Source organism: Colletotrichum gloeosporioides (genome assembly GCF_011800055.1).
Source record: "Colletotrichum gloeosporioides strain Lc1 chromosome Unknown consensus_54, whole genome shotgun sequence".
In the NCBI taxonomy this organism is placed as follows: Eukaryota; Fungi; Ascomycota; class Sordariomycetes; order Glomerellales; family Glomerellaceae; genus Colletotrichum; species Colletotrichum gloeosporioides.
The window spans coordinates 967359-983848 of NW_025544699.1; the positions used below are offsets into that span (position 1 = coordinate 967359).

The 16490-nt window shown below is 55.5% G+C and overlaps 4 protein-coding genes across 4 annotated transcripts; all 4 read right to left on the minus strand.

The window, feature by feature from the left end:
- Positions 1–2264: 2264 nt before the first annotated feature.
- Positions 2265–2696, minus strand: GCG54_00004780 (uncharacterized protein; the record flags this gene model as incomplete). Its single annotated transcript, XM_045404824.1, has 1 exon — positions 2265–2696. One exon carries the CDS (start codon positions 2694–2696, stop codon positions 2265–2267), a length of 432 nt encoding a protein of 143 aa, XP_045262767.1.
- A 3998-nt stretch (positions 2697–6694) lies between these two features.
- GCG54_00004781 (putative ATP-dependent helicase C23E6.02) lies at positions 6695–10287 on the minus strand (the record flags this gene model as incomplete). The annotated part of the gene is made up of 3 exons (XM_045404825.1): positions 6695–7388; positions 7441–7532; positions 7585–10287. 3 exons carry the CDS (start codon positions 10285–10287, stop codon positions 6695–6697), a joined length of 3489 nt encoding a protein of 1162 aa, XP_045262768.1.
- An 896-nt stretch (positions 10288–11183) lies between these two features.
- GCG54_00004782 (uncharacterized protein) lies at positions 11184–11775 on the minus strand (the record flags this gene model as incomplete). Its single annotated transcript, XM_045404826.1, has 2 exons — positions 11184–11552; positions 11608–11775. 2 exons carry the CDS (start codon positions 11773–11775, stop codon positions 11184–11186), a joined length of 537 nt encoding a protein of 178 aa, XP_045262769.1.
- A 2214-nt stretch (positions 11776–13989) lies between these two features.
- On the minus strand, positions 13990–14997 carry GCG54_00004783 (putative endo-1 3(4)-beta-glucanase; the record flags this gene model as incomplete). The annotated part of the gene is made up of 2 exons (XM_045404827.1): positions 13990–14560; positions 14612–14997. The coding sequence occupies 2 exons, from the start codon at positions 14995–14997 to the stop codon at positions 13990–13992; spliced, it is 957 nt and encodes a 318-aa protein (XP_045262770.1).
- Positions 14998–16490: the final 1493 nt, after the last annotated feature.

The window sequence follows — 16490 nt, forward strand, 5'->3', positions numbered from 1 at the left end:
AGGCTCGTCTCTTGTGTTGTTGGACTCTCGGGTTGTTGCTACTGTGGTGGGAGAAGATTTGTTAATAGGTGAAATCCAACAAGAGCAATCGGAAATCGGAAATCGGCAACGGCCCCAGTTCCAGTCTCCAAGCCAAGAAAGTACAAGCAATCGGCAAACAGTGAAAGCGAGAAAAAAGAGAAGATTAAACAAGCGCCAGTATGACGTGACGAAGGGGGGGTTCAGTCATGTTTAATACGAAAAGACGGGAGGAAAACAGCGCAGAGGCCGGCACTCGCACCAGCGCTGGCACCGGCGGGGAGGCTGTAGCCTGGACCCTAGGCTTTCAGCGGAGGCAGGCTGCGTAAGGTAAGGTACTATGTACCGTAACTACGGACACCAACACATTCGTGGAAGACACACACAAAACGCAACGACAGACAGGTGCATCGGCAGTGCTCAGACAATGGCTCTGATCATCCTATCCCAATGGAGCGTGATGGCACTGATGGGTGCCCGCCCATCGACCATCCACCGGCGGGGGGGGGGGGGGGGGGGGGGCCNGCGGGGGGGGGGGGGGGGGGGGGGGGGGGGGGGTTGCCATGGGCCGTGGAACCAAGGGCCCTCCCACCCCTCCCACAACCCCCTTGGGGGCGCACTTGGAGCTTGAAGGGGGTCCCTGCCACCTGGGACCGGCGAACCTCAGCCGTGGGTTGTCGCGGGTGTCGTGTCGAGTCTTGGGAAGGCGTTGCAAGGCGGCCGGGCTAAGCAACGCCGTAGTCGAGTCGCGCAACCCGGCAACGTGGGCGCGGCGAACGACGACGACTCCCTACTCTAGCACTTGCGCTAGGGCTTACGCTATGTGCGGCGCGAAAAGGGACGAGAAGAGGAAGAGAAGGAAAAAAATCTTGTTGGTCTCTGGCAGCAGCCAGCCTTGGAGCCGTATCGTGCCGCTTGGCGGGTAGCGGCGCGAGTCTTGTCCTAGCCGGCCACTGGACAGAGACGCGCGCCACTGTTCCTGGTGGAAATTAGGAAGCTCCTTTGGTCCCCTGGTTCCTGTTGGGCTTATCGTTTCCTTCCGAGAAAACGTCTGCAGTCTCCGTTCTCGTGCTCCCTGGCACCAAGTGATTGAGAGCGTCCGCTCCAGGTCGGAAGGGTGGGTGATTTGCGGCTGCTGGCAAGGATGAAGGATGATTCAAATCATGGGTCTGCCCAACTTTGAGCTGCAGATTGGAGATTGGAGATGAAAGAGCAAGGGGGTCGTATGTTGCGCTGTGTGTCTTTTCGGGCAAGGGGGAGACATGGAGCAGAAGTCGAACTCGGGGGAACCAAAGCTCCATCCATGTTGGGGGGATGACGATGCGTTCCCATCATCAGAAGTGACAGCTCGCGATGAGCGACTCTCGTCTCCGCCCGCGCCGAGGCTGGGCGGAAGATCTCGTGGGGACGCAATTTCAGAACAAGCAGGTTCGAGGAACGGCTGCGGCATTGAAGGAAGCGGCTTGCTGGTCTGTGGGATTTTTCCCGCATGCTGCTGCTGCATGTGTCTTGTCTTTCCAAGCCTCCCCGAAAAGCAAGTGCAAGTGCAAATGGAGAGAGCATTTCCAATAACCAACACTAAGCAGGCACCCCGTCGGCTCAGCTCCACGTCCCGCTTGGAAACATCGGGCGCCGATGAAATGAGGCGTGGAGCAGCGCCCCATTAAACTCTTTCGGGAGATCGAACGACGCGACAACAGTCGGACTTGTATCCAAAGTCGTCGTCCAGATTTCCAGATTTTTTTCTAAAATGTGGGCAAGAAACGGTGGGAAAACAGAAAAACGCAGGATGAACATGCGCATGCGCAAACAACGTGGGTACCAGGGATTGACTTTGACAAAACGGGATAATCGGATGAACCTGAAGCCCAAACAACCCCGTCCCAACTCGCAAATGGATGAAACCATCCTCAAAGTCAGGACAGGCGTCGAAGAGGGCGCAGCAGCAGCAGAAAAAGTGCTGCAGCATGAGGCACGCGGGTACAAAATGACTAGCAGATCCGGGCAATGACTAGTAAATCCGACTGCAGAGACGAACACGAACGCATTCTCATGCAAAGTGAAGTGTGCATGCGCGAAGGACAGAAAACAGACTGACAGCCTGACGGACGGCTTTTTTGGCGCGCGCGCGCGAAAACGAGAAACAAATTGCGATGGAAAACAAAGGTGGATGATGAACCCAAGAGACGGGGGCAGCCAATGAAAGACGGAGGCGCGAAAACCAAAGAGTAGGACGAAAGAGGGACTTACGAGACTTCTGATTTGCTGCTATTTTTGACATCGAGAAAGACGTGGGCGTAGACGCCCCGGCGGATCTCGTTGGCACGCTTCTCGTCCAGCGCCGAGAGGGATTGCCTGGCCGCGGGGGCAGGCTTGAAGCCGTGGTTGATGCTCATATTGCTGCTATCGTCGTCGTCGTCGCCGTACTGCTGGAGTCGCGTCCCGCGGTTGCGATCGTAGTAGCCACCACCACCGTGACTGTGGCCCCGACTGTAACCATGCACGCCGTGGCCGTAGCCGGGAACGTATGTCGGGTCGAATCGATGAATGCTGCCGTGGCCGTTCATCGCGTGGTTGCCCGCACCACCACGGGTACCACCGCCGCCGCCGATGACGACGCCGCCGCTCCCGCCGCCGCCAGCGGGTGGGATCTCGTAGTACTGCCGTCCGCTAATCATTTCGCCGTGTATTTCGGGTTTTCCGAGTCTCAATGGCTCGTTGCCTCCTCGTCTTGGCCTTCGGTAAGATTCCGTCGTGCTGGGGCGCTGACCGACTCTTTTTCGCTCCTCACAATTCTCTTCTCTTTCTCACTCAAACTTCAGCCGCACCGCTCGCCGGGGCCGTCTGAGGGGGAGACTGCCCTTTTTATTGTCGCCAAAGGGTGCCCGCAACCTTGGTCCTCATGAGGTCGATGTGCCGTAATTTTGTGTGTGTTTTTAATATATTCCAACGTGGGGAGCTTGGCTAGTTGCCGTCGTTGCCTTGTCGTGTGTGGGTTCTCGATTCAGTAGCCGACCCGCCCGTTACCAAGTTGAAGTCATCACCAAGCAGGGACTGAAGCGAGCTGAGCTGAAAGGATAGGGGTCGGAAACAGTGGAAGCCAAGCTCAGATAATCCGGCCGGGACCCATATACCCAAGCAATTTCGAAGAACCAAAATAAAAAATCAAGGAACGAGTCGAGACAAATATATACCAATGCTGAGAAAGGGGGGCGGTTGCGCGCACTCGAAACACACAGAGAAATGAGCAGCGAGGGCAAAAGGACGAGATTGCGGAATCTCATGCGCTGACCGCATTATATCAGGCTCCTCCCACTCTCTCTCGAGGACGACCACACACACGCCTCACCCAACACCCCCAACCCACGCACGCTCGAAATATCCGTCATGTCGTGGGCACGGTAAGACATGTCCATGTGTCGGCGCTCGCCCCCTCAGACCAGGAAGCAGCAAGACCCAGAACACACAAGGACCAGGCCTGGTCCAGAGAACTTTTTTTTTTCTTGTGCCCTTTACCGCATCTCTACGCAAAGCAACGCAATATGGAGGCAGCATTTCTGCAACACAGCGGCTGGGACATGCTTTAGTCGGCATGAATGATTGGAATGTGGGCAATCTAACCCCTCTACCTTCCACGGTGCCCCCCCCCTTCGTCTAGCCCAGTCCCGCGCCTCTTCCATCAAATCGACGATGTGTCGCAGGCTGTATCCATCCACGTCTCCCCACAATTCCATTTCAGCGCAAGACGACATTTGTGTGTGCAAAGTAAGAAATCAAGGTTAACAGAGTGGGTTTGCACGAGGTTTCTGGACCGCCGGGCGATTCCTTGCGTGGCGGAGGCGGCTGGGACGGACGACGACGACTCCCGGGTTTGCTCGCGGCCAATGGGCTGTCTGGAGGTGGCCAAGGCACATGCCATGATTCCCTGTCCCCCCCGTTTCGCGGGGTTGCGATGAACCGCCATCGACGTCCAGCAATAGGCTCCTCTGGATAATGCAGGCCATGCACACAGCCCATACAGAGCTGCGCACGTTGCCGTCGTCTTCCGTGGTCCTTTCATGTGAAGCACCTAGGCAGAGAACGCGAGACAGAGAAACAGAGACATGGACAGGCAATGGTGATGTGATTGTGCGTTGGTAGTCGTCTCGGGCAAATAGAGCCCAGTCCCTGGAACGGCCCTAAGCTCGCTCCCTCTCGTCGTCTGGTCTCATCTTTTTTCACTTTCGCCCAGGGCTCGTCGTCCGGACCTTCAGACCAACGAATGAGGTGACCCGGGAAGCATATCGGCGAGAGGTTGGGGAGATCCCGTTCCGCCCTGCAGCGTCAAACACACACACACCTTCGCCCACCAAGATTGGATAGGACGTACGTACTGGGGCTGTTGCTGCAGCTGGCCATGACGGGATTGTCGGTCTGGAGTGTTTCGAGCTTTCGATCCATGGCACAGACGGGGCTGGAACCTCGAGGGCTGCAGCATCGGGTACGCCGCTGCTTTCCTGCCTTGGCGGATTGGCTAAACCACACTCTCTCTCTCCAGCACACCAGGAACAGGATGCCGTCGATGCTGCTTGGAGTGGGAACTCCAACGGACGACATGGCAAATCCCACCGGGCTCCCTTTTCCCCTCCCCAGCTGAGAGCTGAGAGGCCCGGCTTGCACCCTGGACGCCGTAGCGCGTGCTGAGGTCGCATCAACGACGCCTCGTCAATCTTGAAAGGCGCTTACTCGCATCCGCCTCCCGCTGACTTCCCGCGCACTCGTAGCAACCCATCTTGCCCAGGGCTGTTATCGTAATCATTGCAATTTCGATCTCACGACTCATCTCAATAACAGCCCGAGAGCGGTGCCGTCGATATGGTATGCAGCCCTCCCGCCCGGGCCATCCCATCTTCTCTTGCTTGCCCTTCGTCCCAAGCCGAGCCGAGAGAAGGTGATGGGACTTTTAGGTGGAATGCAAATAGACATGCTGGAGGGGATAGTCCCGAGAGATCGGAGCAAGGTAACTAGTTTGGGCTAAATCGTTGCCCTGGTGAGAAACTCGTTTCAACGGGCGTCCCTGCTGTTTCCTGCCCTAGGCCCAACTCTTAGCGCAAACGCCCCAACCTCTGGACTTTTCCTCCTGCCCTTTGAGGGCGAGGAATGTTATCGACGACAATGGCTCTGTCTATGCATCTGTCATTCTTAAACTGTGTCGCAGACGAGATACTTCGTAGCGAGCGCCGGCCTAATGCACCCGCGTCTGTTCCTGGCGGCGCCGCCGCTTGCGCGTCAAAGTGCGCGATAATGATGCTGCTGCTGCTGCAAGGGCGCCACCGGCCAGGCTTTCTCAACAGCCGACTTTTGAGAAAGGATCCATGAAACTTGGAAGGATTGGATGTGGATGGTGTGGACCAGACGCCTCCCGCCCTACAGCCCAGAGACTTGACAGTCACAGATTGAACGAGACAGGCGTCATGATGCGCCTCCGTTTCTTCTTCTTCCTCTTCAGTCGCCGCCCCCCGGAAACTGGGACGGACAGTCACCGGAAGCCAGAGTGGGGATCTTCCTGTCACCGCAAACCTACACGACCTGACTCCCAGCCTCTCTTTCCGGGGCAATGGGGGCCGCGGCGGCTTGCCGACATCTCCGCATTGCATCATCGCCTTTCTTGCCGGCTGAACCACCCCCGTTGAACGGATATCTCGGTTTGAGAGTGGGTGCTTGTTCCTCCCCACCCGCGTGTGATATTCCTAGCTACAACACAACGGCGTGCCGCCGCCGTCTCGGCACAAAAGTCCAAGAACCCCAATCACCATGATCAAACTATTTCCAATGCCCGCAAACCCTTGTTCACTTCTTCCAATAGACCCATAATCCCATCATCTCTCTGCCCAGAAGAAGAAAAAACAAATCTCAGCAATGCCCAGCTCGCAGGGGCTTCTTCGTGCACAGAGGTTTCGCCAAAACGGACGGAGGGCCGCGCACTGCCCCTCGCGCGGGATTTAAGGTGAGGTTCGTGGGCGCAAAAAAACGTCCAAACTCCATCTCGCCAAAAGAAATGCACCGGCGGTCCGTTCTTTTGGCCCAGTTCCTTGGACGACCCAGTTCGTCCACACGTGCTTGCCGTGAACCGGGTTCCGCTGTCATCGAACTTAGTCCCCTTCATAAACGAGGCCTCGTGGTCAGGAACAAGCATCGCAAGGACTGAAAAACAACATGGTCCGTGAGGTCAGACTTCACACCTCACCAAATCCAACTATGAATAGCTCAGGACTCTCTGGTCCTCGGACGCCATCGCATGCTTGGCTCTGCGTGTAGGGACAGACAACAACGCAGTTCGTCCTGCGATCTCAGATATCCCTGTGGCAACCGACGGCTTGCATTGCATCTTCAGATCGGATCCCCGATGCGCGCATGCTCTGCATATGCGTCTCCGATGGCGTCGCAGTCTGCATAAGAGAGAAGAAGGGTGAAGTCCGAAATCTTTGGTCATTAGGTATGTATAGCTGGCTGCCTCCATGAAGCTGCTATCATGAACGTTATATACAGACTCGGGTGGCAGTTCTTGCCACCCGTGGGTAAACCATACCATGGCACTCCGCCGCTTGAGGAGGGCCCGCACCCTTTCTCATGTTATATACAAGTCAATCATTTATAAAACGTGATCAAAACACGATACCCATATGTCGGCATGTCATCAAGCCACTGAAAACTGTACTCGGCGAGCTGGCTTAGTGTCTAGTTCGTGCGAGTCCTGAGGTGGAACGCTCTCCTGATGGTCATTGACCGGGGTCTCTGCAGTGCTCGACTCGCCGTTCATCGCGATGTTGACGGATGAGACAGCATCGTCTTCGGCAAATCGCGCTCTGCGCGCAGGGCGGGCAGGCGCACTCCTTGGTTCTGGACTGCGAGAACGTTTTCTTCCGTTGACGTTCGCCGGTTGTCGATTCTTGATGGGTGAGCTGGGACCAATGTCACCCATGATGAGGTCCTGGTCAGGGTGGTGTTCTCTTCCGAAACCGCTGCCGAATACCGGTTGGGGATGTTTCAGCGGAACTGCCTGAGCCAGTTTCTCCATTTCGCCCTCGGGCAGCGGTATAATGGCGGCGTTCAGGATCCAGTTGTAGATCGGACGGTCGTCCAACATTGTCTTGCACTTCCAGTGCTCAATCTGGGACATGCTCTTCTTCCGCTCAACAATCACTTCCTCGATACTGCCACGGAGAATCAACGTCTCTACTGTAACGGGCTTCTGCTGACTGATACGCCGAGCTCGTCCGACAGCTTGTGCCTGTATCTGGGGGTTCAAGACCGGGTTGATAAAGTAGATTCTCGAAGCCGCGCGCATATCCAGACCAACAGCTGCTTGGGACAGGTCCATGAGAATTACGCTGTTATGCGTGTAAGAGACTACTCGATGAAGCAGGTAGGTAGCATACTGACCGAAACTTATCTTCATGGTTGAATGTATTAATATACTGCATTTTTCGATCGTATGCCAGTGATTTGGCGTAAATTAGGTGTGACACTGAAATCTGTGTTCGTCAAGTCAGCTTCTCGTTGCATAGACTGCAGGTGCCTACTTACCACGTCGAGCATGCTGGCCAAGTACCATGCCACATTCTCATTTTCATAGAAGACAATGATCTTCTCCGTCGCTTGATGTTCCACAATGCTATCGAGCAAGTACGAAAGCTTGGCTGACACCGTCGAAACTAGCTCTGCCTTCAAAAGGTCCTCCGGCAGATCCTGTTGAGAGAAAGCCTCTTCGGGGGCGTGGAATGCGTTGGCGCGCAGATGCCGAGGCGTCCTTTCCCCTCCAAGCTTTGTGTTTCCTGCGAGTGTGTCCGGAAGCTTGGTTGCTCGTCGTTCCGCCTTAGTGGATCGGGCACTGGTGATGCTGCCGTCTGCCATCATCTTATAGCCTTCCTCCTTAAGCTGGCCATTCATCAGACTGTTCAACTTGGTTGCATCTCCCAGCGAAGAGCGGATGACCTTCTGAACACCCATCACCATACCTGCATCGGTACAGGTTGGGTTGGTGTCCTGATCGTCCATAGACCAGGCTCTACTAGCACCATTCGGAAGAAAGTCCTGAACAAAGATGGGAATCTCATTGAACTGGTTGCTGAGCTGTTTCAACGGATTGCCGAGGGCAATGCGAGCCACTGTCATGGCCTTTTCGAGCAAAATCTTATCACTCGGGCTGATCGGTACCTTCTTTTCCTTCAAAAACTCTTCGGCGGTATCGAGCGACTTCTGTAAGTCTTCGGGCGCATAGAAGGAACCACCGAAGAAGCTAGCCTGCTTCAAGTTGTGCAGTAGCTGGAGGAGTGACTTCTTCTGTCGAGGATGGAAAAAGTAGTCTACATCCTGCCGTTGTGACTGTACTGCGTTGAAAATAACCATCATCGAGAAGATATTGAGCGATAGTTTGTCTTGGTAGGAACCTTCAAGAACAACAATATTCTCATCGACGGCAGGAAGCAGCTTGTTGAGTTCAGACAGCTGGTGCCTGATGAGCAGCGTGTTCAACGTTGCCCTGAGAATCCCCTTGCGTCCGCTACTCCTCGAGCTGTGCCGCGGCTGCATCACATAGACGGCCCAGTCTGCAGGTGTATCTTCCGCTTCATGGTAGGTGTTTGACCAAGGCCGGGCGTTCAGGTACAGCGATGCTATCGCTCCTACCTTCTCAAGATCCTGCTTCTCCGTGTCCGCCGAAGCCATCTTGTCTCCAGCACTGGCTACCTTGCTCTTGCCGTCTACGCCGTACAATCCTGGAGTTGGTGTTCCGGTGACGATCCATCGAGAAGTAATCTGCATCAAGTCCAGAGCTAGCAGCAGGTCGCTCTTGCTCGAAATCCTGGAATATCCAAGCTTGTGGCCTTCGTCAACAATGCAGCGCTTGAAGTGAACTTCCGTCAGGGGACACCCATGTAGCATGGTCTGCTTGTATATCCTGCCGAGGCGGGACTGAGAAATGAGGACGATGTCGTACTTTGCCAACGAAGGGGCGTCGGGTATTTCTCCCACCTGACTGGCCAGGGTGAGGACCTTGAGACCAGCTCGATCCTGGCGAGCGGTGTGCTTCGCAATCTCTTGTTCCCATTGTTTCATGAGGTTGTTTGGGACAACCACCAACGATGCGTGACTGTGCAATATCTTTGTCGGCGGCGGCTCGGCCGTTGACTGGTATCGACTGCTTCGCTTAGGCGGAGCAGGTGGAACATGGTAAAAGCCAGGATTCCGGTCAATAGCAGCAATGCATTTTGGGAACTCCAGATCCTCCACGGTGCCGTATGTGTTAAAGTACGTCTTCCAGGGAGCCGCGTTTCGAGTGATGCATGAAGCCGCCATATCTGCGAGAGATGCTACCCGCTTTCTCACGGGAACGTCGTTTCCACGGTAAATCTCTGGCGTTTGGGTAGCCGAGTGCTTGGTCGCTAGAATCACAGACAGGCAGATGAGCGTCTTGCCTGCCCCCATCTGTTCGGCAAGGATGCCACCCCTGACTCCATCATAAAACCGTGGCTCCTTGAGAAGCACGCTCTGGCTGGGGTCGAAGTAGAACGTAGCGCCATTCTGGTCAACGCTCTTGAGAAGGCGGGGGTCGAGGACCTGGCCAGGCTCGCTTTCTCGCTCAATCATCAGAGCAGCTGATCGTCGCTGATAGTCGTAGAGTGTCGTGGTAAGGCCAGGAACGTCGCTCTCCAGAACTGCATACGCCGCCTCACGATCCCCGTGGTTGGTGATGACGTTGGGATTGGGGTCTGGCGAGGGCATGCTGTTGAACATCTCCAAAAGCGTGCGAGACTCATCTTCGTCGTCGAACTCCTCCTTCAAGTGATTACTGAGTGTGACGGGTGCATCGGCAGGCCGGCCTGACCAAGTTTTTGGTGAAAAGTCGAGGGCTGCGAATAGCAGGCCACGGGAGTGCTTCAGCTTATTCCGCTCACGATCGACGAGGCGCCTGTCAACGTCATCGGGCAGCGTGTAGACTCTGATGATGGCAACATCATCCTGAGAGACCAAGACTTGGAACAGAATCCATCTGGCGGCCGCAAGATTCCTGAACCCCGTGACGGGTTTTGACCTCAAAAGAGCCTCATCCATGTCGTCAAAGTTCGCCAGCTGGGTAGTGCTGATGTCGGGGACCGGATCTGCTGGACTAATGTCCGCCCAGTTTCTGTACCGGCCTCGCAATCGCTTCCAGGCATCGCTTTGAATACCGGAATTCTCCCTGGTGATGACCAAGCATCCCATGGGGAGGTAATTCAATGGCGTCGACATTGGGCAAGGGAGTTGCCACCGGGGGGCGCCCGGTTCGCTGAGGTATTAGGCGGTGCAAGTCATGCGCCGGAGGCCACGTAATTACCGCTGCGAAGTTGTGATAGCCTCGATTTGATTTGATATGTATGGCCAATGTCGATGGTGAGGATAGATCTGCCAAAAAAATAGGTACGTCGCTGACGTTTCAGTGTAAGAGGAAGAAAGTGTGAAGGTGAGGTGAAGGTTCCGAGTGGAAGCCTAGTCACAGTGAATGAGGCGACCGCTCACACAGTCTGCCGCACCTGATGCAGCGCCTAGTACAGTGCAGCGCATTGGCGGCCGGAACAAGGCAAGTGCGACCCAGGATCCTTCCCAACTTAAATGTGTAAGTCGCGCAACCGTTGTTCTCCATCGTATAAACTCGGTGCAATAATGTCAAGGTGAGAAGCTTTCGGAAGGATAGGTTCAAGACGATGAACGTCAATACTACGAGACATACACATGACTTGGTCAGAATGGAACAGACGAGAAGCGACCGCGCCAGTGGAGAGTACGTACCCAGCAATAATGACCGACGACATCTAGAACAATGCGGATACTTCGACCAGAAGACGGGTTTCAAGGATCTCTTCGCTGTCACACCTTCACCGATCGGGAGCGTCCGAGTAGTAAAACTCAATTGTATTTTACTAAATTTCCCCCAACTTCAGCCGAATTATCATGTCCACGAATTAAACCAGGAATTCAGGCTCCCCAGAGCGTAAACTCCCTTCGCCAATGTTTCATGACCCAAGTTTCCCCCACCACGCATAGCCAAGAGGAGATTAACGCCATTTCTCTTTTGCTCTCCTGCACCAAAACCCACGCGCGAGATGCCTTTCACGGCAACGGCCGCGATATCCCAGGGTGAAACTTTCTTAGTTCTTCTTGCCCTTGGGGGTTGAGGTGGCCTTGAAGTTGACGGCCTGGCTGGTCTTGCCCTTGGAGGCGGTGTCGGTCTTGACGTTGTTGTCGAGCTTCTTCTGCTCGGCGTCGATCTTGGCCTGGTTGCTGGCACCCTGGGCCTGCTGGACCTGCAGGGCGAGGACCTCGAGCTGGAGCTTGAGAACCTTGTTCTTGATCTTGCCGACCGAGAGGGCATCCTTGTCAGCGCCAGAGGCCTTGGCGATGGCGTCGTTGAAGCCACCGGCGTCGGTCTCGGCGCCCTCGGCGGCAACACGGGCAGCCTGGAGGATGGCGAGATCGTCCTTGCTGACGCCCGCGAGGTTGGCCTTGATCTGGTCGATCTGTTTGATGTTAGTGGATGGTGATGGTGATGTGTGGCTGTTGAAAGTGACTTACGGGGAACTTCTGGGCGACCTCAGCGAGGGCATTTCCGCCAACACCGTCAGAGACCTGGAACTGGGAGTAGTCCTGGACGGACAGGAGCTTGGCCTGGCGGTTCTCGACGGGGGCGGAGAAGCCGGTGGCGGCAAGGGAGAAGAGAACGGCGACCTTGGTGAAGTACATTTTGTCGTTGGTGATTGATGTCGGTGTGTTGACGAAAGGTGTTGACGAATTGTATAATATTTACAGTTTTAAGGTTATTGACCGGCAAAGAGTGAATGGGACAGCGCTGCTGTGTAATGAAGGGAATGGATATTATTGAAGATTGGATGAGATGAAGCTGATGATGAGAAGAGGCAAAACAGATGATGGTCGGGGCGAGCGGGAGGATCTTATACCACAAGTTCCTATAGCCAAACCGTACTGTTGCTCCATCTGGTTGTCGCCCTGGACCCCGCGGCTTCCCTCTTCGCCCCATCCCATCATTGCTTCATCGGGCCAGTAGACCGTCTGACAGAAGGCTCATCTCAGATTCCGCGACAAACACCACCCCGTATGCGGCCATGGGCCTGAGTCGTCCGAACGAGAACGAGCGGTAACAGCAGTAATACTGCCCATCGGCGTCTCATCCGAGGCCCTGATGCAACATGTGGACTGGTTCAGGTGCATCACAAGTGCCAAGGGCCATCGACGCCGGGGTCGTCCCCTGGTCAACTCGGTACGAGCAGACAAGCTTCTTTGCCAAGCGCACGATCTACGAGGAGCGTAAATTGTTCCATTGAGCGGGTCAGGGTCCAATCAGAGGTCTTGGTAGGTCTCTACGACCTTGACGAGCTCGGGGGCCGCCCGTCGGCTGCTCCATTTCCAGAGGCCGGGCAAAGCTGGAGGTTTTGGTTGTGTGCCTGTTGCGAGTTTGAAGTCTGTCGAAGATCACGGTGGATCTGCCTCATACCCCTGGCAGCTAAGCCCGATCAGGTGGGACCTGTTAGCTGCATGTCTTAAGCGTGTGGGGCCCCTTGCTGTCACTGCAGGTTTGCGCGTGGGAGAAGGGGCACTAAAAACTGAGCACTAACGGCAGGGCAGCAGCAGCACGGGGTCGAGGGAGAGCCCTGGCGCTTCACATCACGTCTTCTTTCCTCTCCTGCATCTCATCGCCCAGCCTCTATCCCGGAGTCATTCCCGTCTTGGCCAACTCCTGTCCCCTGAGCCCGTTTCTCACCATCATCTCCAACTCCTTTCCCCACTCTTAAATTCTTTCGGATGACGAGATCCGCGAGTGGTAACGGGGATGACCGAATGCGACCGATCATGGTTACCCTCATCTCCAGAATAATCAACAGACTGTTCGACTCAGGTCCAGCGATCGTCAATCCTAATGCCCCACTCCTATCTCCTATTGGATTCACAAAGCTGTAGTGAAGTCGCGCCCGCCCATCTAGACGGCAAAAGATGAGCGTGTTTCGAGTCTTGGCCCTGCATTGGCTCTGCCACTTGAACCACTTCATGCAACCCGCACTAGAGATCGGACGCACATCCTCCCGGTGAAATCTAATTCAGTTTCGGCAGCCCTCGCCCGACAGCCCGGTTCCCTGACGGCATAGCAGGAAGACTCGTTCTTAGTGGCTGTTGAGCCCTCAAAGTTGGACGACATCTCATCTCGGGACGTCAACTGAATCTTGATCCGGGTGACAGGATGCACACATGTTCGCCGGCCGACTCGAGTCGTGGAAATCAGCGCACCGGAGATGTCTCTCCCAGCACCGCAGCACCGCACGTGTCATGAGCTTGAATGACGAAGAGCAAGTCTTCAGCGGTCCTTCTTGCCGAAACAAACCTCTCAAGGACGCCTGACAGCTCTGCGTGCTGACTCAGACCAGCATTCAAGTTTGATCTCCCTCATACTTTACTTGGCGAAACGATGCCTGCTCTATGTGCTCAGCTCGGCGAAACGATCTCTGTTTATTTCTTTTGGACTCACGTAAGACCAGGGGCTGTGTCATATTCCAAGTTTACGAGGTAATAGTCCAATTCAGGGTATCTGGAGCTAACATACCCACAAGCCAAAAAGCATAACCTAGTCTAGGTAATCATCAAAGGAGACCTCTTTCTTTCGTTCCCGTAACGCCATCTTTCCGTCATGTCATGTCCCAAAAGGTTCACAAAAAAATGGTATCTACCAGTAGATATCCCGGGGTCGTCGAAGAGAATCTCTAAAAAGAAGAGTCAAAGCCAAATGTCGTAAATGTCGTCAAGAAAAGCCGAACCCGTGAAGAAAGAAAACCAGCCTCCAACTCCGTTCCGGATCGTCGTCTATCATACCGATGCCAGGTCTTTGCAGTCGTCGTGTCTAAAAGGAGAAAAAAAGACGCACCCGCCCACCAAGTGGAGAGCATCTGCTTACTGGCTCTGGTAGACCTTGACCGAGTTGATGAGCCAGTACGCCTGGGTGAAGGCCTGCGGGTTGGCGGCGACGTAGTCGGAGCACGTCGACGCGAGGGCCGCGCACTCGGCGTTCTGCGACCACACCTTGCCGGCCCAGTCGCCGCACAGCGCGGTGTTGAAGACGAGGTTCTGCTGCTTGAAGTGCGAGGGGATGTCGCAGCCCTGGCCGCCGTTGAACTTGGCGAGCGGCTGGCCCCACGACGACGGCGTCGGGTTGCCCGAGGTCACGTCGGCCGGGATGGCGCTGCGCGGGAAGAACCAGACGGAGATGGCCTGCGAGTTGAAGTCGACCGCGTACACGCCGCCGCCGATGGCGTTGAAGCCGTCGCCGTAGTTCTGGTTGCTCGAGGTCGACTGCCCGCACCCCGTGCCGGCGTTGCCCGCGTTGCAGTCCTTCTCCTTGAGGGTCGTCGAGGAGACGGTGCCGTCGTTGGTGATGGTACAGCCGGGGCCGGTGTGCAGCGTCACGGCGTTGGACTCTTGGGTGTTGACGCCCTCGATGATGTCAATCTCGCCAGAATTGGGCCTGCCACGGTTAGCTTTCCATTCTCACTGTTTGCTGACTGTCGTTACTCACCAGTTGGGACCAAACATCCAGAACGCAGGCCAGACGCCGCAGCTGCTCGTGGGCATGTGCGCAATGTCGGCAACAAACAGGCCAGAGTCGTACGCCTTGTTGGACGTGACGCGCACCGACTGGCGGCCCTGACCGGTAGTCTTGGCGTCGACGCCGAGGTAGATGCCGTTCTGCGCGAAGCCGGCGAGGCCCTTGTCGTTGGCCGTCTGCGCGCTGGTGTACGTCTGCGAGCCCTTGGTCGGGTCGGCCTGGTCGAAGAAGCTGAACTCGTGGAAGAAGTTGGTCTGGTCGAAGTTGTCGTGGAGGACGTACTTCTGCGCCTGGGCCAGCCCGGAGCAGAGTAGGGCGGCGGCGCCCAAGACACACTTGATCTTTTGCGAAGGCATCGCGATCTGTGTTATGTCGAAGAGGGAGAGAGGGAAAGAGTCTTAGGTAATAAGAGACTTGCGTGGTTTTCGCCGGGTTTCGACTGGGATGAAGGGTGTGGAAAGGTTGAGAAGAACGATTGTGTCTGAAAGGTTTGAATCAAAGGGGAGAAGTGAGAGTCAAAGAGGTCATGGAAAAGCGAGGAAAGAGAATGTTTGAATGTTTTCGGGGTTCAAGTGAGCCGACTATGACGAGGTGGTTGGCGGCACTTGGGTGACGACGTTCTCGTGAGCCAGCTACGTCGTCCTGTTCTGGATCCTGCTGGGTCCCAAAAGGGAGAGTACTTGGCGATTCGAGGTTGGTTCACACGAACAAGAGCTAGGCCCTCCTTCTCGTTTCTGCTTCTGTCTTGATGTCGAAAGAATGGAACACCAAAGCGACACGCACGCACAAAAAGGCTGGGAGGCTATGGTATAGTTGCTTGGCTCTTCTCAACTCTTACGTCGACTCGCGAGCGATGGTGAGATGGAGGAGCAAATGTGTCAGCTGTTTGCTGTTTGGCCTACTCAATAGGACCTGGACCGGCTTGGCGAGATGTCCGAGATGGGACGGGCTGTGGTGTGTAAAGAAGGAGTGGGACCGTCGATGACGATAACTTCAGCCGGAGAGATTGAAACGGCTGTGCCTGCTGGGGGCTGGGCTTTGGTAAGATTGAGAGAAGAAGAAGTGAAGCACCACCAAGGGTGTGAGAGAAGGAAGAGATGGAAAAAAAAAGAAGGAAGGCTGAGGAGGGGCCTTTGCGTCGTCGTGGATACTAAGCAACCGATGCACACGAGGAGATCATGAGCCTCAACCACATGGGGGAATGCAGCCAGCTAAATACAGTCCTCTTTGAGCAGGTGGGGACGAGGCGAGGACGAGGAGCGCCAGGCCCAAGACCAGGCCAGGCCCCTTCGGACAAGTCTTGGGGAACATTCTTTGCGTTGCCTTGAGGAAGTGTGACTGTGACTTGGCTTGACAAGGCGCCCAGAACATGGGACAGAGGGACAGAGACCGAGGGACCAATCTCGTCCGTTGTATCTGACCTATACCGGGGGGGACGTAGACGCACAAAGACATGGGCCATATCTGGGAACCATGGTGAGACTTTTTTTTTCTACTGCAAGTAAACGCTCGTTTGCCTTTTCCCCCCCTGCTCCTTTTCTCGGCCCAACTCCTGTGAGCCTTGATCTTGGGATGCAGACATGTGTGCGCATATGCGGGGAGGGGTGTGTGGTGGATAGGACGGGGTGGTGTTGTTGAGCAGTCGACGAACGACAGGCCCGTTTCAATCTGTTTACCCGCCAAGGCTTGCCAACTTCTTTACAAGGGGAACCCCGAACGACGACGGAGCGAAGACGGGATGATAGGGGCTCATGGGGCTTCAAATTCGCCTCGGTGGCCGGGTGCCGAGAGGCGGTATGGTTGCACAACGCGAGTCTTTTGGTCCCGAGACGAGATCCAAGAGGTCCAT